This window comes from Ranitomeya variabilis, chromosome 4 (genome assembly GCF_051348905.1).
Source record: "Ranitomeya variabilis isolate aRanVar5 chromosome 4, aRanVar5.hap1, whole genome shotgun sequence".
In the NCBI taxonomy this organism is placed as follows: Eukaryota; Metazoa; Chordata; class Amphibia; order Anura; family Dendrobatidae; genus Ranitomeya; species Ranitomeya variabilis.
The window spans coordinates 536732202-536756009 of record NC_135235.1 but is presented as its reverse complement, the minus strand read 5'-3'; the positions used below and the strand labels follow the sequence as shown (position 1 = coordinate 536756009).

At 40.6% G+C, this 23808-nt stretch overlaps 1 protein-coding gene across 1 annotated transcript; it reads left to right on the top strand.

Annotated features, from left to right (window-relative positions):
* The first annotated feature begins 343 nt into the window (after window positions 1-343).
* LOC143768112 (keratin, type I cytoskeletal 19-like) lies at window positions 344-21010 on the top strand. The gene is made up of 8 exons (XM_077256800.1): window positions 344-834; window positions 1708-1790; window positions 7906-8062; window positions 11028-11189; window positions 16729-16854; window positions 20206-20423; window positions 20618-20649; window positions 20919-21010. Exons 1-8 carry the CDS (start codon window positions 373-375, stop codon window positions 21008-21010), a joined length of 1332 nt encoding a protein of 443 aa, XP_077112915.1. The 5' UTR covers window positions 344-372.
* Window positions 21011-23808: the final 2798 nt, after the last annotated feature.

Below are 23808 nucleotides of genomic sequence, written 5' to 3'. Positions count from 1 at the left end.
CAATATGCTTCTTCTTCTTATTAACCTAGTAATAAGAAATTATACTACACGAAACACCTAGATTCTTCCACTATGAGCAGTGCATACTTACTTCGTTTTGACAGCTACAACTAGCCTTTACTTTTGTGTGTCACAGGGTGTCGCCTCGTCTGATGTTCACCTTTCTACATACACACAAAATATTTTATATAGTTAAAAAACCTTTCATGAAGCTGGGAATAGGCCTGGCATAGGAACGGACTCTTGTAAAATTCCAATAAAAACGCTCTTCTGTATGCGACACCCACTAAACGCCCTATAAAAGAAGTATACCTTGAAGTTTTCCTTTTCTTAATTTAAAACAACCTACCTGGACCTAACCATTGTATCACCATGAGCAGCAGCGGAAAGAAAGCTTGGTCTTCTGCTGGATCCCTCAGAGGAACTTATCATTTTGGTGGTGACCCTAAAAAATTGTCACGTTGTTTGTCCTTACCATACAATGGAGGCTGCTCAGGGACATTTGGTGTACTTGGTGGAACAAAGCTAAGGAGAACAACTCAGGATGCTTTTCATTATGTCTTTGGACCTGAGAGTTTACACAAAAGCTATAGTCTTAGAGCTGCTGGAAGTAATAATGAGTGGAAGAAAGAAAGCCTATTCAGCATGAACTCTAAAGAAACCATGACGTTTCTAAATGATCGGCTTGCAAATTATTTAGAACAGGTTGCAAAACTGAAAGAAGAAAATAATCGACTGGAAAGAAATATACAGGCATGGGATGAGAAAAATGCTCCAAAAGAACTACCAAACTACAAATCCTACTTCAACATCATTGAGGGGCTTCAAAAAGAGGTAATACAAGTCTACGGATAGGGATAAATGGAGGATGCTGTGTTTTCAGTCAAATCAAGTTTCTGTGATGCCACCTGTCAGCATGAATGGGAGACTGGCTGCACGATTGTAGCCAGGTATATTTTTCTCTGAAATGCTCCAGCGGTTCAGAGAAAATAAACTTTAATGATCCTTTACACATGAGTGAGAGACCTGTCAATCACCTGTAGCAGCGCTGGGTAGAGCCGGCCAGGGGCGGTGCAACATTAGTCTGGTTATGATTCTAGGTCCAATCTTTAAAGTTTATTTTTTCTGAAATGCAAGAGCGCTTTCATGTTGCCTGCGATTTGGCCAGCATGAAGATAATGACAGGTTAAAATGAATGGTCTGTGCCCTGTGCCCATACCTCTTTGACACCACTCTGAGATTTTCACTTTAAATCTGCAAAAAAAAATCTCATTACATTTTTTTTTCCAAAACACTATTAGAAATTCTGATTTAACAGAGGTTACTGGGTCCCCATTGAGGAGCCTCATCTATTAGCCACAGCAGGTAGAAGCAAGTCATTTCTTTGGGGGATCTAGTGTGTCCATGCCTTGTGCAACCCATATATTTCATGAAAATGGTGTAATAATATACTACTCCTAGGATAAAACGGAGTTCTATTGGTCTCAGCAGTAGGACACACTGTCATCCGTATAGCATTGATAGTCCCTTCTAACAAAAAATGATTTTCCAAAGAGGAGAACCACTTTAAGGACTGCAGGTTTTTTTGAAGTTGTATCAAAATAAAAAAGTCAGTCATATTATATGTTAGTAATTTATAGCCCATATTTAATTAGTGTGGCCTTGAGACATTTTTCTGACACGTTCAGTTTCTGCCATCCTTTTCAGATTTTGAATGCTACTATTGAGAATTCGCAGACTGCTCTGCACATAGACAATGCCCGTCTTGCAGGGGATGACCTACTAAACAAGTAAGTATATATGTAACGAAAGAAAAGTATAATTTTATCAAGACATTTATGTTGCCTTTAGGTATTAGATTTCATACTGGTTGGGTGTTGGAATACAATTTCATATGTATAACCAACAGTGTAACACAGGGGTGAGCAGTTAGCCTTCCCAAGTGCAAAACTGGGGCTGTTGTGAAGGGCTGAAACAATGGGCTGAACTTAAAGAACTTAAAAAGGGGTATTCCCATCTCCAAGACCCTATCCCAATATGTAGTAGGTGTAATAATAATATTAGCAAATACCTCTAATTAGAAATGTAGCATAGTTGCTACCCCATGTGCAGGGCATGGCAGTAGCTTAGGTATCCATGGATACGACCACTAACAGCTAACAAACTAAATAACTAACTGTCACTATATAAGTGTTCATAACCATGGATGACTAAGTTATTGCAGTGCCCTGCACATAGGGTAAGTGACATAGCAAATCAGAAGAACTATACTACATTTCTAATTGGATGCATTTTCTAATATTATTATTATTACACCTGCTACTTAATGGGATAGGATTTTGGAGATGGGAATACTGTTTTAAGTCTGCTACTGATTTTGATCAGATGCTACTGGGGAGAATAGATGTTATGATAAGCCCTATGTGTGGAGAACCAGTGTAACAGGCCAGATTAACCCCCCCACCCAGAATATACCCTGGGTTAAAGTGGCATAGGCCAGATTATACCCCTCTAGGTCAGAATATACCCCAGCTGCTGTAGATCACATTTTTCATGCTTTTGAGAACCATTGAGTGATATACTTAATAACGGGGCCCCAGTCAGTGCACAGGGGTCCAGGCAGCACACAGGGGCCCCAGGAAGTGCACAGGGGGCAGAGACAGAGCATGGGACCCCAGACATCGCACAGGGCCCACAGACATCGCGCAGGATTAAGTAATATACTCAAGAACGGGGCCTCAGGCAGTGCACAGGGGAGCAGCGACGGCGAACAGGGTCCCAGGCAGCACACGGGGCCCCAGACAGCACACGGAGGGCAGAGACACCGAACGGGGCCCCAGGCAGCACACGGGTAGCAGAGACAGCGATCGGGGTCCCACACAGTACACCAGGGCCCCAGGCAGTGCACAGGGCTCCAGGAAGTACACGGGGTCCCAGGTAGAACACAGGGGCCTCAGGCAGTGCACAGGGGCCCCAGGAAGCACACAGGGGCCCCAGGCAGCACAAGGGGCAGAGACCGTGAACAGGGTCCCAGGCAGCACACTGGTCCCCAGGCCACGCACAGGGCCCCAGGCAGCACACGGGGGGCCCAGACAGCGCATGGGGCAGAGACAGTGCACAGGGGCTCTGCACGCTGTCTCTCCCCCTTGCACGTTGTATCTCCCTGTTGCACGCTGTCTCTGCCCCCCTGTGCGCTGTCTGGGATCCCATGCGCTGTCTCTGACCCTCTGTGCACTGCCTCGGGCCCCTATATGCTGCCTGGGGCCATTGTGTGCTGCCTGGGGCCGGTGTGCTGCCAGGGTCCCCTGTATGCTGCCTGGGGCCACTGTGCACTGCATTGTGCCCTGTGCATTGCCTGGGGCCCTGTGCGCTGTGCGCTGCGTGGAGTCCCCGTATGATGCCTGGGGTCCCATGTGCTGCCTGGGACCCCGTTCACTGCCTGTGCCCCCATGTTCTGCCTGGGGCCCCTGTGTGCTGCCTGGGGCCCTGTGAGCTGCCTGGGGCCCAGAGTGCTGCTTGGGACCCGGTTCTCTGTCTCTGCCCCCCGTGTGCCGCCTGGGACCCCGTTCGCTGTCTCTGCCCCCCTCCCCGTGTGCTAACTAGGGCCCTGTGTTCTGCCTGGGAACCCGTGTGCTGCCTGGGGCCCCAGTATTGAGTATATCACTCAATGGTTCTCAAAAGCCTGAAAAATCTGATCTACAGCAGCTGGGGTATATTCTGGCCCAGAGGGGTATAAACTGGCCTAGTACAATTTATACCCCTGGGTATAGTTTATACCCGGGGTATAATCTGGCCTAGGCCACTTTAACCCTGGGTATATTCTGGGTGGGGGGATAATCTGGCCTGCTACACCGGCAACCATATGAATAAAAGCCTGCAATGACTAGGAAATCAACCATCATATCAAGTCTCCAATGTCTAATCTGCTGTTATGGTCCAGAGCGCACCTATTAATGCTATGACTGTGTGGAGCTGCCAACTCGCCTACCTGCAAAAGAGAAAAAAAAAAACAAATGGTGATAAGTGGCACCTTTGTGCCAGGACTGGGCAGCTAGAATGAGAGGCTAAACAGCCCCATCTGGGTCATGTTAAGGAAAGCTACATGTGTATGTGTGCCATGAACTCAAAGGGAATAGGAAATAAAATGATTTTCATAAAAAACAGCACAGACTAAAGTTTTCCCCCAGCGATTGGTCCACAGGCCAGACAGGGACAGCCAAAGGGCCTGTGGTTATAAAATACCCATGTCTGGTCTAATGCATGTAGAGGCTGCACATCTCTCCCCAGTGGCAGAGGTTGGGCCGAGAAGGGCCGGGCATGTTGGGTTTCATCATGCATGATTATTTAGATCATTAAAGGGGTTGTGTGGGCTAAATAAAAACTGTACTAGTGGCATGGATATAGTAAAACTGAGTCATATTCAACTGCTGTCACCCACATAGATCAAGCACAGGCAGCTCTGGTGGTTTGCAATGACAATGAAAGCAATGGTGTCACCTTTCTTCTGACCCAGGACCATTGAGGCTTGAGATTGGTTCCAGCAGTCAAATGACTCGAATAGTTCATCATCTGCTTGTAACATGGGGAATTTAGACACAAACCATGAACTGCAACTCTTTGTTATTCAGTGTTCAAATAGATGATACATGTCGAAGTAACATTAACATGAATGCCTAGAGTCAAGGTATCTCAGCAGAGCATTTCCCAGAATATCACATTGCCCAGCCTTCCAGTTTCTAAAATGGGGTCACTTCTGTAAGAATTTCACTATAGTAATACCTCATGGGCTCAGGAAATGCAAATTAGCGCTCAAAAAATATTCCAGCAAAATTTTGACACCAAAAGCCAAGTGGTGCTCCTTCACTTCTGAATCCCAAGATATTCCCAAACAGTAGTGTGTGACCACAGACATTATATATTATTGCAATGCTCAGGAGAAAATCTGTTATAACTTACGGGCATGTTTTTATTAGCTATTGGAAAAATATTGATATTTTATTACATCAAATTTTTCATTTTCATTGCTCAATGGTAAAGAAATCTATGAAAAACCAAGGGAAAACTTCTGACTATACCCCTAGATGAATGAATTCCTGGAAGGGTGTAGTTTCTAAAATACAGACACACCTTTGGGGTTTCCACTGTACTGGTACCTCAGGGGCTCTGCCAATTTGTTACAGTGATCGACAACGATTACAGCAAAGTTTTCACTCCAAATGCCATGTCCCTTCTAAGCCCTGTCAGTGACCAAATAACCACATATTGCTGTACTTTGGATAAATTGCGGTGTCATTTTTCTCTTTTTGCTGTTTTGGAAAATAAAGATAAGAACTGAAAAAAAAATCTTTTTTTATATGACAGACAAATTTCTAGAGGGGTTCAGCTTCCAAAATGATGTCTTTTTGAACATTTTTTGTTGTGCTTCTCACCTCAAGGTCTCTGCAAAATAGGTTAATAAATACAGTGGGTACGGAAAGTATTCAGACCCCTTTAAATTTTTCACTCTTTCTTTCATTGCAGGCATTTGGTAAATTCAAAAAAGTTCGTTTTTTCAAATTAATGTACCCTCTGCACCCCATCTTGACTGAAAAAACAAAAATGTAGACATTTTTGCAAAGGAACTGGCAAAGGAGCTCAGAGACAGAATTGTGGCAAGGCACAGATCTGGCCAAGGTTACAAAAGAATTTCTGAAGTACTCAAGGTCCCTAGGAGTACAGTGGCCTCCATAATTTTTAAATGGAAGAAGTTTGGGACCACCAGAAGTCTTCCTAGACCTGGCCGTCCAGCCAAACTGAGCAATCGTGGGAGAAGATCCTTGGTAAGAGAGGTAAAGAAGAACCCCAAGATTACTGTGGCTGAGCTCTAGAGATGCAGTAGAGAGATGGGAGAAAGTTCCACAAAGTCAACTATCACTGCAGCCCTCCACCAGTTGGGCCTTTATGGCAGAGTGGCCCGACGGAAGCCTCTCCTCAGTACAAGACATATGAAAGCCCACATAGAGTTTGCTAAAAAACACATGAAGGACTCCCAGACTATGAGAAATGAGATTATCTGGTCTTATGAGATGAAGACAGACCTTTTTGGTGATAATTCTAAGCGGTATGCGTGGAGAAAACCAGGCACTGCTCATCACCTGCCCAATACAATCCCAACAGTGAAACATGGTGGTGGCAGCATCATGCTATGGGGGTGTTTTTCAGCTGCAGGGACAGGATGATTGGTTGTCATTGAAGGAAACATGAATGCGGCCAAGTACACAGATATCTTGGATACCTCTTCCATAGTGCTCTGGACCTCAGACTTGGCCGAAGGTTCACCTTCCAACAAGACAATGACCCTAAGCACACAGCTAACATAACAAAGGAGTGGCTTCAGAACAACTCTGTGACCATTCTTGACTGGCCCAGCCAGAGCCCTGACCTAAACCCAATTGAGCATCTCTGGAGAGACCTGAAAATGGCCGTCCACCAACATTCACCATCCAACCCGATGGAGGTGGAGAGGATCTGCAAGGAAGAATGGAGGAGGAGGATCCCCAAATCCAGGAGTGAAAAACTTGTTGCATCATTCCGAAGAAGACTCCAGGCTGTACTAGCTCAAAAGGTGCTTCCACTCAATACTGAGCAAAGGGTCTGAATACTTATGACCATGTGATATTTCAGTTTTTCTTTTTCAGTAAATTTGCAAAAATTTCTACATTTCTGTTTTTTTTTTCAGTCAAGATGGGGTGCAGAGTGTACATAATGAGAAAAAAAAATACTTTCATGAATTTACCAAATGGCTGCAATAAAACAAAGAGTTACAAATTTAAAGGGGTCTGAATACTTTCCGTACCCACTGTATATCAAGTTCCATATACCTGGTTGTGTTCCCTGCTGCATTACCAAAAAAAATGGATCAAGATTGATCCAGGCTGCAAAAATACATAAAACAAATAGAAATAGATAAAAAGTTAAGAAACTTCCTAAATATTATTTTGAATACTATAAGGAATGCATTATTTAACATTGAGTGATTTGGATATGGGGTGAGGGATTCAAATCTGTAAGTCGCTCAAAGATACTTTGAGAACTTAATAAAAAAAAAAACTAAGAAAAATATAAGTTTATACTTTTAAACTACTGTGTTAGTTTTCCAATGTCACCCAAATAAAAGGATGTATAAAAAATGATGCCAACAAAAATAAGACATATGGGAAATGTAATAATTAACTGTTTTTTTTTTGTTTAATGAATATCCACTTCATTGGCAGAAGAATTGGAAATATGTCCAATTTTATTTTTTGTAAAATTCAATTATTTTTAAATAACGCAAAACCAATTGACCTAAACCTAATAATAACATAAAGTACTATTACCACGTAAAGTGACAAATGTCAGATTAGTACAATGGCTGCATACTAATGTCCCAAATTTGCCAAATCATTAAGGTTGAGCAAGCTATTTGTGCCCGTCACCAACCAACCTCTATAAGTCCATAGAATAAGAATGGCAAATTTTTTGTATTTGTTTTTAATGTTGCCTCTCCGTTGCAATGTTGCAATAGTCATGAGCGAACATGTTTGGATAAGGTGTTATCTGAGCATGCTCGGGTGCTATCTGAGTGTTTTCGGCGTGCTCGAATAACATGTTCGAGTCTCTGCAGCTGTATGTATCGCGTCTGTTAGACAACCGCAACAAATGCAGGGATTGCCTAACAAACACCTTATCCAAACAAGTTCGCTCATGACTAATTAATAATCAAAGTATTTAGTAGCTAATGAGTTAACCTTAATTTCAACCGTGTCCATGTGGGTGAAAATGAAAAGTTTGGTGAAAGGTCCTTAATAAAATCAGAAACATATTAGAAAGATTACCTGTCACTAATAACATAGGTTAAAATAAAGTGATATATTTCTTTTCAAGATATTCCATGGAGCTCAGTTTACGGAATAATATAGAAGCAGACATTAAAGCCTTGCGGAAAGGTCTTGATGGACTGACCTCAGAAAAATCTGACCTTGACTTTCAGATTAATTTCCTCATGGAAGATTTGTCATTACTAAAGAAGAGTCATATTGAGGTACTGTGATTGAGAATGATGGAGTGAGTAACTATTTTTGTACAACACTATACAGTACTACATGTCGGTCACTTCACAATTATGTTCAATACTACACATTACTCAATAATGTGCAATACTACCATTTTACAATATAATAATAATCATATATGGCAAAACATCATTACACTATACTGTACAGTACTACACAACACTGTACTATACAATACTATGTCTGAGTACAATGTACAACACGGTAAAATTAGTATTCACTACATCACACTGGTACACCTCCCTAACTACTCACTTAACAGGCCTGTAGGGACACTGTTCACACCACCAGGAGACAAACCACACAAAAAAAGGCACAGTAAAACAAAAAAATACTCATTTTTCGGTTTTACTGTGCCTTTTCTGTGTGGTTTGTCTCCTGGTGGTGTGAACAGTGTCCCTACAGGACTGTTCACTGTGTGCACGGCTCATGTCTTTCTGTTTTAATCTATTGTTTTCTTGTTTCTACAAAAACTAGGGAGGTTTCCACCCCTCCTTGTGAGCCGTGCACATAAAAGCCGTTCTATACTGCGTGTCCACATTGGACATTTCCTTTCTGAATCCCTCTCATACAGGTACTATACATATGACCAGATTTTTAAATATATCAGATAGGGATTACACACATTAGTTAGGACTGCTCTAATATGGTTATACCTTGACGTTTGGTAGAGCTTCTTAATATACATTTTTGAAAAAAACGTATTAACCAAATACCCTGTGTTTTTCCATCTTTTTATTAGCACTTGCTGTTTACTGTTATTTTTTTTGCAACAGAGTATTTTTTGGTTTTACTGCGCCTTTTTTTGTGTGGTTTGACTATACTGTACAATACTGCACCTCACTACACTATATTATAATGTACAACACTACACCTTACTACACTATACTGTACAATCTTCACCGCACTACACTATACTACACTATATTGTACAATCTTCACCACACTACACTATACGGTACAATTCTGCACCTCACTACACTTATACTGTACAATTTGTCCGTAAAAAAGTAAAAAGAAATGTGGCACTCACCCTTCAGCACTGCTTAATAAGAGTCCTTTATTCGTCTTTATAATAAAACATGTGTCATGCGGAGAGGCGGCTGGGATCGGGAGACAGGAGACGGAGGAGGGAAAAGGACGACGGCCGTTTCGCGCTTATGCGCTTCCACGGGTCCACACCATATATACTGTACAATATTACTCCTCACTACACTATACTATAATGCACTATAATGTTCAATACTATACCTTACTACACTATACTGTACAATCTTCACCATACTACACTATACTGTACAATATTACTCCTCACTACACTATACTATTATGTTCAATACTACACCTTACTACACTATACTGTACAATTTTCACCACACTACACTATACTGTACAATACTTCACCTCACTACACTATACTGTACAATATTACTCGTCACTACACTATACTATAATGTACAATACCATACCTCACTACACTACACTATACTGTACAATTCTACACCTCACTACACTATACTATAATGTACAATACCATACCTCACTACACTACACTATAGTGTACAATTCTACACCTCACTACACTATACTATAATGTACAATACTACACCTCACTTTACAACACTATAGTACACTGTACAATACTATACCTCACTATACTATACTGTATAATACTCCACCTCAATACACTATACTGTACAATACTACACCCGAGTCACTACACTACACTATAGTACACTTTACAATACTATACTATACTGTGCAATACTTCACCTCACTGCACTATACTGTACAATATTACACCTCACTACATTATTCTATAATGTACAATACTACAGCTCACTACACTATACTGTGCAATACTACACTTCACTTCACTACACTGTACAGCACTACACCTCACTACACTATACTATACACTATTACACCTCACAACACCATACTGCACTGTATAATACTTCACCTCACAACACTATACTGTACAATATTACAACTCACTACACTACAGTATAATAGTACAGTACAATACTGCAGCTCACTACAATATACTGTACAATGCTACACCTCACTACACTACACTATAGTACACTGTACAATACTACACCTCACTAGACTATAGTGTACAATACTGCACCTCATTACACTACAGTATACTGTACAATACTAGACCACACTACACTACACTGTATAATACTATACCTCACTACACTACACTGTCCTCTATAATACTACACTCCACTCCAGTACACTGTACAATACTACACCTCTCTACACTATACTGTATAATGCTTCACCTCACTATGCTACACTGTACTGTATAATACTACACCTCTCTACAGTATACTGTACAATACTTCACCTCCCTACACTATACTGTATAATACTATACGTCACTACACGATACTATAATGTACCGTACAATACTGCACTATACTGAATTATTCTCCTCACTGCACTATTCTGTACAATATTACTCCTCACTACACTATACTGCACAATATTACTGCTCACTACACTGCAGAATACTTCACTTCACTACACTATACTGTATAACACTACACCTCACTAAACTATACTACACTTTACAGTTTCCATAGAAAAGCTGGCTTCACGGAATCGCCAATGTTATAAAGAGACTTTTTTATTCATTCTTCATTAATACACTAAATAAAGAAGTAATTTTTCTTCCTTGAAGCATGTGTGAATTAACCTTTTCTGCTGAGATTGTATTTACTTCACCTGGTATAACTGAAGTCTTATATATGAGAACATATATGAGGATATTGAACATCTGAATGAGTCCTTAGTCCTTACATATAAATATAAAACAAACAATAATTATCCTGCAGGGATCAATTTCAGGCTGCACAATACATTTGCTTTCTTTTTATTCATCTATATATCTGGTAGAATTACAGTCTGGTATTTCCTTAGGAAGTAAACAGCCTTGAAACACAACTTGGAGCCAGAGTCAATGTGGAGGTTAATGCTGCACCGTCAGTCGACATGAGTAAGATCTTGTTAAAAATCCGAAAGGAATATGAAAACTTGATGGAGGAGAACATGAAGGACGTGGAGAACTGGTTCATGACTCAGGTACTGTTCTCAGCTCACGAAAAAAAACACTGGATCCTCTGGAAGGAGCCAGCTGTGTGAATAGTTAGACTATGACCGTGGTCCAGATATTTGTAAACAGCTATTAAGTCTCCGCTTAACCTTCCTTTTTGCAAGCTAAACATTCCCAGATCCTTTAATTGTTCCTCATAGGACATACTTTACAGTCCGCTCACCATCCTGGTAGCTCTTCTCTAAACCATTCTATTAGTCGCCGCTCATTCTTCAAGCTTATCTAGATCCTTCGGAATCCTTTTTGTGTCTTCTCTAGAGCTAGTTATCTCTCCTAGCTTTGCATCATTTGCAAATTTTATTAGTTTACCTTCAGTTCCCTTATCTAAATCATTTATAAAAATGTTGAACAACACTGGGTCTAGGACAGAGCCTTGTGGTACTCTACTTGAAACACTTTTCCAATTGGATGTACAAGCATTTTTTACCACTCTTTGAGTACGATCACTGAGCCAGTTATGAATCCATCTATCCAAAGCCTTGTCAATCTCATACTTAGTTATTTTTGCAATAAGGATAGTATGAGACACTTTATCAAATGCTTTTCTGAAGTCGAGATATACTATATCTACTGAATTTCCCTGATCCACCCAGTCAGTGATTCCATCATAGAGGGAAATTAGATTAGTTTGTCATGACTCGTTCGCTACAAACCTATGCTGGCTCTGGTTAATTATTGTATGCTTATCCAAGTTCTTACATACATGCTGTTTAAGAATTTGTTCAAATATCTTTCCTGGTATAGAAGTAAGGATCACTGGCCTGTATTTTCCTGGCTCCATCTTCTTTCCTGTTTTGAAGATAGGGACAACATGTTCCCTACTTCAATCTTGTGGGATTTCTCCTGTTTTCCAGGATTTTTTAAAGATTCTTTTTTCAAAACTCTAGGATGTAATTAATCTGGACCAGGGCATTTAAAATAATTTAAATTAGCTAAATGCTCTCTCAACATTTCCCTTTTTATGAATAGTGTGTATTCTTTTATTCCATTGATAGTGCCGTAAAGATCAGTTGATGTTGCATTTGCTTTCTTAGAGAAGATAGATGCAAAATAGGATTGTAAAAGTTCATCCTTCTTAACATCATTTTTGACCACTTAACCCTTTTCATCCTGTAATAATCCTATAGCATCTTTGACTTTTCTTTTGCTTTTGACATACCCCCAAAATCCTTTTTGCTACTTTTGGTCTCCTTACTTCATTACTGGCTTTAGCTCTTCTAACTCTTGCCCTGCATTCCCTGCAAACAGCACTATATTCTTGTTTAGATATCCCCCCCTCTTTCCATTTGACAAGTGATTAAGTTCTGTGTTCATGTTCATCCATCCTGATCTCTTTAAATGCTTCCAATTCTTCCTTCTTTTCATGATTGTTACAGATTGAGCGGTGAGAATTTAATTTAGCAAAATCTCCCATCCTTCTTGGACATTTCTGTTCTTTAGAACACCCAGCCATTGGAGCTTTCCTATCCTCTTTCTGAGTCCATTAAAATCTGCCTTTCTGAAGTCCAACCTTAAAGTCTGAGTCCTCACTGGTCTTCCTCTTCTTGTAATCCAAAATTTGAGGATAGCATGATCGCTGCCTCCTAAGTTCCTAGCCACCTTTTCTTCCTCAACCATTTGCTCCCTGTTGGTAAGAATTAGGTCCAAGATTGCAGATACTCTTGTACTCTCTTCTACCTTTTGAAAGATAAAGTTGTCAGCAAGAGAAGATAAGAATTTTCTGGATTCTCTACTTTTGCTTGAGAGAAAGTCCCAACAAATATCTGGATAGTTAAAATCTCCCATAGTCACTATGTTGTACTTTTTTGAGAACAGAGACATCTGATGTAAAAATAGTTAATCCATATCTTCGGTCTGTGCAGGTGGCCTAAAGTAAACGCCTACAATTGTGTCCTTTTTGTTGTCTCTCCTTGAATTCTTACCCAAACAGTTACAGTTTGTACAGTGCTGCCAGTCTCTTAAGCTTGGATCTCTGTGGAGATTTGCGTTTTCCTAACATATAGGGCAACACCTTGCCCCTTCCTGTTAATCCGGTTTTTAATAAATAAGTTGTAACCTTCAAGTTTTGTATTCCAAGCATGTGTATCATCCCACCAAGTTTCAGTGATGCATATGCCATCATATCTCTTTTCCTGTTAGCAGGTCCAATTCTTCTTGTTTGTTTCCCATGCTCTGTGCATTTGTATAGACACATTTTAGTTTGTAGTCGGCTTCTCTTACTCCTCTATTTTCACTCAGAGTATGTTGTTTTTGTTCTTTATTTCCACTTATAATAGCAGGGTTCTCAAAAGAATTCATTAGCAGCATATTTCTTCCTTGCCGTATATTTCCCATCCCATATTGCTCTAGTTTAAATCTAGATTAAGATCTAATTTGATCTTTTTTTCATAAAGAATAAAACTTTGTTGTTTTTCAATTACTGGTAATTTCAATGCAGGTTATTATCACTTGACGTTAGGTGTACTAACCAACACTAGTTTCATCTTTTTAGGGAGAAATCTAATAGAATCCAAGAGTTTGCTCTGGATTTTTAAAACTTATACTAGCACTTCCTCTGATTGCCCTACTGATTGTGGAACTGTTTTTGTTTTTCTTCTGTGTCAATCTGTTCCAAAGTTAGACCCTCAGTATTAAACTGATCATGTCAGCAGGATTGTGCATAGTAACCTACAGTCAGTGTCAGGTTGCTGTCGTTATACTGATTACAATGATACCTTGGGTGATGAAATCCGTCTCGTGGTTGTTGTTTAATCTTTATTTGTACTTTTGAGTTAAAGGGAACCTGTCACCATGTTTTTGGAAGATGGGATAAAAATAGCGTTAAATAGGGGCAGAGGTGGGCGTTACATTAGTGTGTTTGTTATGCGTTTATTACCCACCTAAGTTGCCGAAATACCTTTGCAAAGTCTCCGTTTTCGCCTGTCAATCAGGCTGGTCTGGTCAGATGGGCGTCTTGTCTTCCCCCAGATTTTGCGTAGTTTTCCGTTGGTGGCGTAGTGGTGTGCGCATGCCCAAGGTCCTGAATCCTCTGCCAGGGGATTTAAAAGAGCGCGCTGTTCGTTTTCATTGGTGATCGGTGGGCGCGGCCATCTTCCTTTGGCCGCGCGTGCGCAGAAGCGGCGCTCTGCTGGCCGCGGCTTCAGGAAAATGGCCGCGGGATGCCGCGCGTGCGCAGATGGATATCGCGGCGGCCATTTTCCTGAAGCCGCGGCCAGCAGAGCGCCGCTTCTGCGCACGCGCGGCCAAAGGAAGATGGCCGCGCCCACCGATCACCAATGAAAACGAACAGCGCGCTCTTTTAAATCCCCTGGCAGAGGATTCAGGACTTTGGGCATGCGCACACCACTACGCCACCAACGGAAAACTACGCAAAATCTGGGGGAAGACAAGACGCCCATCTGACCAGACCAGCCTGATTGACAGGCGAAAACGGAGACTTTGCAAAGGTATTTCGGCAACTTAGGTGGGTAATAAACGCATAACAAACACACTAATGTAACGCCCACCTCTGCCCCTATTTAACGCTATTTTTATCCCATCTTCCAAAAACGTGGTGACAGGTTCCCTTTAATGCTATGCTCGTGCTTCGGGGCGGCCTGTGAGGGTCTTCATGTGGTGCTCTACTTAACTATTAATACTGATGGCATATGATAGGTCCCTGATCCCTCAGTGACCCCTATTTTACATACTGAATATTATATGTACTGAAAAGAAAATCTCATTCTGCAGGCAGGCACCTGCGCTGCAGCATCATCATATGTATAATATGCATCTAATTATTTTATTTGCTGATATAAATTTATTCATAAAAAAACTATCGGCGATCCGCCGGCGCCATCTTGCTAGAGAAAAAAAATTACTTCACTAAGATGGCCCGGTGGCGCCTGTGCAGTAGCATCTATAGGAGCGCCATTTTAAGAGATTTTTTTTTTCTGAATAAATTTTTATCAGCAAATAGAATAACTAAATGCATATTATACATGATCATGCTGCAGTGCAGGCACCTGCCTGCAGAATGAGATTTTTTTTTCAATATACCTTATAGAATATGACTTGTCATAAGCCATCAGTATGAATATCTAAGCACTGCACTATATGGAGCCTCCCCCAACAGGCCCTGAAGCACGAGAATCTTATTAACTGAAAACTACAAATTAAACAACAACCACAGGACAGATTTCACCAACCAAAGTATCATTTATTCAGTATAACGGCACCGACCTGACACTGTCTGTAGGTTACTGTGCAAAATCCTGCTGACAGGTGCGTTTTAATGGTGGAAATTTTCCCTTTAAGTTACTGCGTGTATACCACAGAACTTCTCAGTTGGCCTTTGCTTTTTGCCCTCTGATGCTGGCCAATCAAAATTTTGGATCAGAGAGGCATGAAAGAAAATTAAAACTGTTCCAGAATCACTGTGCAGCGATCAGTTTAGGAAGTATTCAATTTAAGTAGTAACAAAATCCTGTGAAAGTTACATTTTAAGAATAGCTGGTTGTGTTTTACAATCAGAAGATAAGCAATTAGATCTCAAAATTCGAAGTGCAAGTTGTGGGGATTTCCCTCTTTGATAGCCGTCAGGTCCACACAGGCGCGAACCTTCTTGGTGCAAACAGGAAAGTAATTAGACTTCATAAATTTTCACATAATGGAAAATCAAGGGACTTTCCTCAGGCATTAAGGTGAAACAAAACAATCAGAAAACAGTCCACATGATAGCACAGGCTCACCCGTTCAGACAAATTTCCAGCTCTTAGTCTTTGGCAAAGACTTAACATCAGAGGTCCTTCCACCTCCACTCACAGAACAAGACTGAGCAGCTAAGATGCTTTAAAGGGGTTGTCCAGTCCAAATCGTTAAGTCTGCAGTCACTCTGTGTGACTGCAGACTTATGCCCCAGTGCATGCACTGTGCTCTGCGGGTATTCATCAGTTTCTGACCCAGGACTGGGAAGGTATGTGTGCATTATACACACTCCTCCTAGGGCCTGTCTAGTAGGCCTGGCCTTGCTCCATACAAATGTATGGAAGCAAGGCTGCTCCCACTAGCCTGGAGTATGTATAATTTATACATACACTTTGGTCCTGGGTCAGAAACCGGCGAATCCCCTCAGCTCACGGTGCGTCAGCTGAGGGGATTCATAAGTCTGCAGTCACACAGAGTGACTGCAGACTTATCAATTTGGATCAGACATCTCACTTAAATAGGTCGTTCAGCTCCTAGTGTGGAGATATGGGAGCATCCAGTCCTGCACATCTCTTCTGACTTCTTCTAAAATCCTGGGCCCATGCTGCCCTGATAAAAAAAACCTCTCGGCACTACTGTGCTGGAGCATGCTTCTCGGGCGTTACATCATCGAGCCTAACCACCTCGGTGAGACATATCTCCCATCAAACACCTGTCCAGCTGCAACCTTACAAAAGTTAAAGAAACTTGTCAAGTATATGGATCTAAACCTGGCATAGGGAAGTTATATATCATGTTTTATATTTTCATTTAACTGCATAGAGTGAAGAATTGAACCAACACATGATTTCCGGGACCGAGCAGCTGCAGACAGTGAAATCTGAAGTCATTGATCTACGGCACACCATACAGACATTAGAGATCGATCTTCATGCTGATATAAGCAAAGTACGTGCTTAAACTGTAAGATAAGGTAGAGGAATGGGTCTGTGCACTTTTGGTATTGACATGAAGTATGTTGGACAATTAAGAGCAACACACAATGCTACAGAAAACTTTGTAGAAATCAGCACCCCAGCAGTTCTAAAATCATAGTTAAGAGTAAAGACCAAATAGGTCAGAAAGATTAAGTCAAGAGCTGCTTTGCCGCTGGTGTGCTACTTTGATTTTTTTTAGACTTTAATAAAATGTTTTTGAAGTTTTTCAGTGCCGGGTCTCCTTCCACTTTCTGGACTTCCGTTGCTACAGGAAATTCCAAGCCGAAGTGAGCTGACCTAATTCTGTATTTGGCTTTACAGCACCATGCTACAGTATTGTTACCAATCATGAACTCAGCCCTTGTCTATGTACTAGTAGATCATATGGTTGCCCAATGGGCAAGAACAGAGCACTTTCATTTGAGTGGCCTCCATGTACTTATACATTTTTTTACTTCGTTTGGAATTATCAGCTGACTGATAAGTAAATCTTATCTAAAAGGGGTTGGTTATAGTGAGACAGATTCTGTTACATTTTTTATGATAATTAGGCTACGTTCCTATGATGAGTTTTGGTGCATTTTTGAAGCTTTGTATAGTTCCATCAAAGTGGATGGGATTTAGAGAAGTATCATGCACACTGTGCTTTTTTTGCATAGCATATACTCACTTGCGTTGCTTGTTTCCACTCCGCAATATATCAGTTTCTCTTGTGGATATGCTGAGTTTTCTCCACTGTACAGATTTTCCCCATAGACTTGCATTAGATGCCGAAAATCACATGCGTTTTTAGTGTATCCGCAGAATTAGAGCATTAAAAACGCATGTTATCCGAACCTAAGTTTATCAATAAAAAGTTTTGTCAAGCCAAATACCAGGAAGTACGAAAAATAAAGCAACTTTATTTAACCCTTTAGTGACCGAGCTAATTTTGACCTTAATGAGCAGGTCAAATTTTACAATTCTGACCCGTGTCATTTTATGTGGTAATAGCTCTGGAACGCTTCAATGGATTACACTGATTCCGAGAATATTATTTTGTGACATACTGTACTTCATGGTAGTGGTAAAATTTCTTCGATTCAGTTCTCAAGAGAACTGAAGCAATGTGGAAGGAAAAAGTTAGCATCTAACTTTTTTCACAAAATATTTACTTTAGACCCAAACTTTTTTTTTATTTTCACAAGTGTGTCAAGAGAAAATGGACCACAAAATTTGTTGGGCAATTTCTCCTGAGTACGCCGATACCCTGTATGTGAGGGAAATCCACTGTTTGCGTGCACGGCAGGGTTCGGAAGGAAAGGAGCACCATTTGACTTTTTGAATGCAATCGAGAGTAGACACCACACCATGTTGTGTCTGGAGATCCCCTGATGTGCCTAAACTGTGGAAACCCCTCACAAGCGATACCATTTTGGAAACTACGCCCCTCATTTGATCCAGTGGTATAGTGAGCATTTTGAATTTACAGGTACGACACAGAATTTGATAACATTAGGTTGTCATATTGAATATGTCGTCATTAGTGTTAATCACAAGTGCTCGTTACTCCAGTTGGCATCAGGCGCTCGGGTATGCACCAAATATCACGGGAGCTTGAGTGACATGCTCAAGTCCCTGCCCCGCATGTTTCACGGCTGTTAGACACCCAAAAAAATCATTCAGGAATCCGGGATACTCTGTGCATACCCGAGCATCCAATGCAAGCTTGAGTAGTGCGCACTTGAGCTCAACAGTAGCCATCATACTGTCAGGATTTTTTTCAACTATAGAGAAACCCCAATTCTAACTTCAACCCTAACAATACCCTAATCCCAACCCTATCCCTAACACAACCCTAACCCTAACTCCAACCCTAACCCTAACTCAACTTTAACCACAACCCTAACCCTAACCCCAAGCCTTTTTTCTAAATAAGGGGGTTACAAAGGGGGATTTGATTTTCTACTTTTTTTATTTTGATCACTATGATAGGGTCTATCACAATGATCAAAAGGAACCAATAGGAAAATTTCCCTATTGTTGCCGGGTACCGTCTGGTAGATCTCAGCGGGCGCACTGCGCATGCATCCGCCATTTTTTCCCAGGAAGATGACATGGAGGGCCAGGGGACAGAGCAGGAGGGTCTGGGGATGACAGACATACCAGTGGGGCCTCAGGGGACCCCATTTCTTTCTTCTCTGACATGCTAGTTCATCTCAGAGAAGAGAGAAATTATTTTTAAATAAGACTTTTTTTGGTGATCGCCATTATTTGGTGACAGGGGGACGGTAAAAACGGACCCTGATCATGTTCTCCAGGGTCTCGGCTACCCCTGTAGCTGAGACCCCGAAGATTTTCCTTCGCTGGGGGGCATTAGACCCTTATTTCTCAGCGCCATTAAAAAAGCAGCACTGAGGAATAAGTCCCCTTAACTGCGGTCGTTAAAAGGCGTGTCGGCGGTCATTAAGGGGTTAAAGCATGACACACCAAAAAAAGACAAAAACCGTAGCATCAAAGCCGCGATATAATCACAGGTTAAACACATGCACAAAAATGCAATGAAAAACTGCAAGCAACCAAATTTAAATAATAGGTGCAGAAATGGTGCAGAAATTCTGCAGAATCAAAAGCTCAGCGAACACTCATTGTGGGAATGTAGCCTTAAAGGGTATCTGTCACCAGGTTTTTGCTATACCATATGATAGCAGCATAATGGAGGGACTCCCTGATTCCAGTGATGTATCACTTACATTACTAGGTACTATAGTTTTGATGAAAAACTGGTTTATTTGCTACAGATCTACAGTTCTCTAAATGCTGAGCTCTGTATAACCCCACCCACACCACTGTGCATAGGCAGAAATCTGCCAATCAGTGGTGGGCCGGGATTTGAGTACGTACCAGCAGGGTTACTAGTCCTCTAATGATAGTCTCCTGCAGAAAAAAAACTGTGATTTTCTAAAAACTACACTAAGCAGCTCAACAAGTGACACATTGATGGAATCAAGAAGATCTCTGCTCATACATTACGCTCCCCTCAAAATAGGTAGAATAAACATGATTACAGATATCCTTTAGACCTGAGCCTGACATTAGAAAAAGGGTCTGCTTTTTTCCACCAGAAACAGCACCGCTGTAGTCCATAGGCTGTGACTGGTTAGTTGAGTGTGGAATGTTTAGAAGTAAAAAAAGTCAGAAATATTTGTGCAAACACAATGCACATCTTCTTCTGTGCAAAAAGTGGTGTCGACAATTTGGGCAAATATTTTGATGAGTATTCATTTGTTTATTAAGAATTATAACCTGCAAATGACTATTGTTTTGTTGTGACCTGTTGCAGAAATTGGCTTTGGAAGGCTCTTTGGTCGAAACAGAAGATGATTACGGGAGTCAGCTAGCTTATATACAAGGTTTGGTTAACAATGTGGAAGCTGAATTTTCCAGGCTACGATACGACCTGGAGCGTCAGCAACATGAGTATAAGATTCTGATGGATGTAAGGACGCGCCTGGAGATGGAAATCGCGACGTATAGACGTCTCCTGCAAGAAGAAGACATGTACGTAGGGAGGAAAAGCTACTATGTCTTTAAAGTATACTGATGGGACAAGATTTTATCAGTTTCACCTTATAATCCATATATATGGTTAGGTTATGAGTTTAACATACGGTACTTCTATAGTACTGAGTATGTATAAGCCTAAATCTTAGGAAATAAAGCCAGTTACATGTTTCCTCTTTTCCTCATTACAGAATGCCACTGCCTAAATCAACAAAACCAAAAGGCAAGTACAAATTCCTATCACAATTGTTATTAAGACCCATGTAACTGATTCAGGGATAGCAAGTTTCTTCAGCCATATTAAAAGAGATCAGTATATAATATGGCAGGTGGTTAGTGGGGGCCTTGTTATGGATTTTGCCTCTGTATTTAGGAGCTTCCGCCTCCCAGTTGTACCTCTATATGGGGACTCTCTTTTCTATGTATACTACTGGTATTTTGAGTGTTTCTGTTCTCAAATGATTAATGCAATTCTGCTCTTTCTCCATTTAGGTTCACGAAGAAGTTTGAAGATTGTTTCCATCATAGAGGAATTTGAAGATGGGAAATTTGTGTCAAAGCAAGAACAGATTCATCATCTTTAATGGAATGTGCTGTAAAATGTGCATAAGTGTTATTACATCCTGCAACATATTGCAGAATAAAATTTAACCTGTGAAAAACACAGAAAAAAAAAAAACACTGGTAAAAATACAAAATTACCAAACAATATAAATGATTAAAGAGGTTGTCCACTGCTTTAACCTAGTGGTCATCAATGATAAAGTAGTGGACAACCTCTTTAAATAATCCACTCTCTATACACACAAATGCCCATTCAGTGGTGAGATTCCCAGCGAATGATCAAGTATAAAATGTATGTATGGGAATATCACACTTAGTAGAGAGAACATCACAGATGTTGAGGCAAGAGAGTGTTCATCTACAGTATGTGCTGTGTCATCAGGTCCACATGTTTGATTAGGTGTTTACCATACAGATGAAGCAGAATTTTAGGAAAGGTACATAAAGAAGACATTAGTTCCATCTTTATGTCTTTTTTCGATAAGCCCCCTATCTTAACACTCGAACATCATCTTGACCACCAAGTTGTTGAATTGGCCTGCTCTGTCACGGTCGCCCTACACTCCGACATGACCTACCTTGGAGTTTTATTTACTTAAATGAAATCTCCACATTTTCCACAACATCACTTTTATGTGACATTGATATCTCTGTTATCTCTCTTTCATATTTCCAGTATTAATTATTAGTTTATTAGTTTATGTAAATATTTTTGTATATTAAAAAATTCTGTAATTGAATTTTTGTGTGTTCATGTGTACAAATCTAATAAAATAAATGTAATATGAAACCTCAGCAAAACCCCCTCAAAGGATCTTTGAAAGTACCACCTCCCTTAAAGATCTATTTCCAATTATAAGAAAGCCTATATAAAATGATCCCTCCTCTTATTCTGAGTTGTGACCACCTTTTGTGTGCAGTTTTTTGGTTGATTCTCTCTGTAGCTGCCATGTCACATAAAGTGAACAGGTTTGTGGAACATCAAGGCTGAATAGAGGACAGAAGAAAGTCAGATGAGGGAGCGTTGTATCTCTTCTCACTCACAATGCCGATGCATCACTTCCCGAAGGACTGGCCAACTCATTTGGTCATCAGCTATCTCTTCCAACCCCAGATTTCACATGTATGTTCAGGTCGTGTCATACAGCCAACTGATCTTGTTTTGGATGACTTTAATGTGTGTCAAGGTCTTAAGGAGAAAGGTCTATGTGCTACTGACTTCATTCTTCATGTGAACAGCACATAGTTGGAGAAAAATCTGGAGCAGAATCTACTTATACCATTTAAGGATTGACCCATAATTTGGAGGCAAACAAGGTAGCCAGACTGGGCAAAATGACACTTGGGTGAGCTAAGCCAAGCTCATGACTTAAAGGGAATCTGTCACCATGAAAATGTAGTCCAATCTACAGGCACAATGTTATAGAGCAGGGGGAGCTGAGCATATTTATATATAGTCTTGTGACAAAAGATCTATATAACCTGTGTTTTGGTAATTTAAACCTCTGCTCTTACTGGAATTTTCAGTCCAGTGGGTGACCCTATCAGTGATTGACAGTTTTCTTTGTATAAGTGTGTATACATAGGGAGTTGTCAATCACTGTTAGGTCCACCCACTGGACCAAAAATCCCATAACATGCAAAGGTTTAAATTATTAAATCACAGGTTTTACCGATTCTTTTATCACAAAACTATATATCAAATTAGTTCACTCCACCTGCTCCATTTAATGATGCCTGCAAGTTAGATTGCATTTTGGTTCTCTGTAAAAGAAGGGTCTGAGAAGAATACAATACAATGCTCTGCTCTATGCTCTACTGCTATCCTCATTAGCCTAAAGCTTTTCAGCTACTATAAAACTAAACTTAGTATCAAGCGGTACAAGTGTCTTGTTCTGAAGTGTACTGGGAAGCCACTTTATTGAATACCAGCTGTTCTGCAGAACCCAACAGTAACTGCTACACATTGAATGGAGCTGCTCTTTGCAGCTGTGTTCCATGTGTTCACATCCAGCTTGCTGAGCTTGTAACAGCTGATCGGTGATGGTGCCGGATGTCAGACCACCACCAATCGGACGTAGGTCATCAATATAATTTGACCAGACAACCCCTTTAATGCATATCAGATAATAGCTGAACTCGGATTTGCCCATCATTTGAATTCCATTGCCCAATTCTTGTGAATATAGCAGTGGCTCTCTCATAAAAGACAAAAGAATCCTCAGCTGAGCAGAGAGTTCTTGTATAGGGGGATTCTGGAGAGATAGCTATTAGCCAAATGATCAGCTTATGGCTATCTAATGTTTATGTCCATCTTTAAACCCCTATGGAAGTTACAATAAACCCATTCAACATGAGGAATTTTAAAATTACAAGAAAAACTGTTTAAAATGGCGAGTGGCAGACATTAGTTCTTCCCCAGGTTTCTATATCCTATTAATCTTACCAGTGTAGGTGGCAAATATAGGTTGGAACCTGCCAAATATAATTTAAAAAGGTTTCACATATTAGGGCCCAGTAATGGAGTGCAATTCCATGGAAAAAAAGCAAAACAAAAGAAACTTCTGCTAGTTGCAATGTACTTATTGTTGAGATCATTGCACACACGAGACATATCAGTAACATTGATATTTGATGGATTAGTAGTGAATCATAAGAAATATGCCCCAGTGACATCTCAAAATAAGGTTGTCTGCTATTGAACCATTTGAGTAGCATTGCTGTTGGGGACGGTTTTAGACAAAGTGGGGCCCTGGGCAAAAGTTTAAGGTTGGGCCCCAAATGCTAATACATTGCACCATCACACAGAAACATTTTG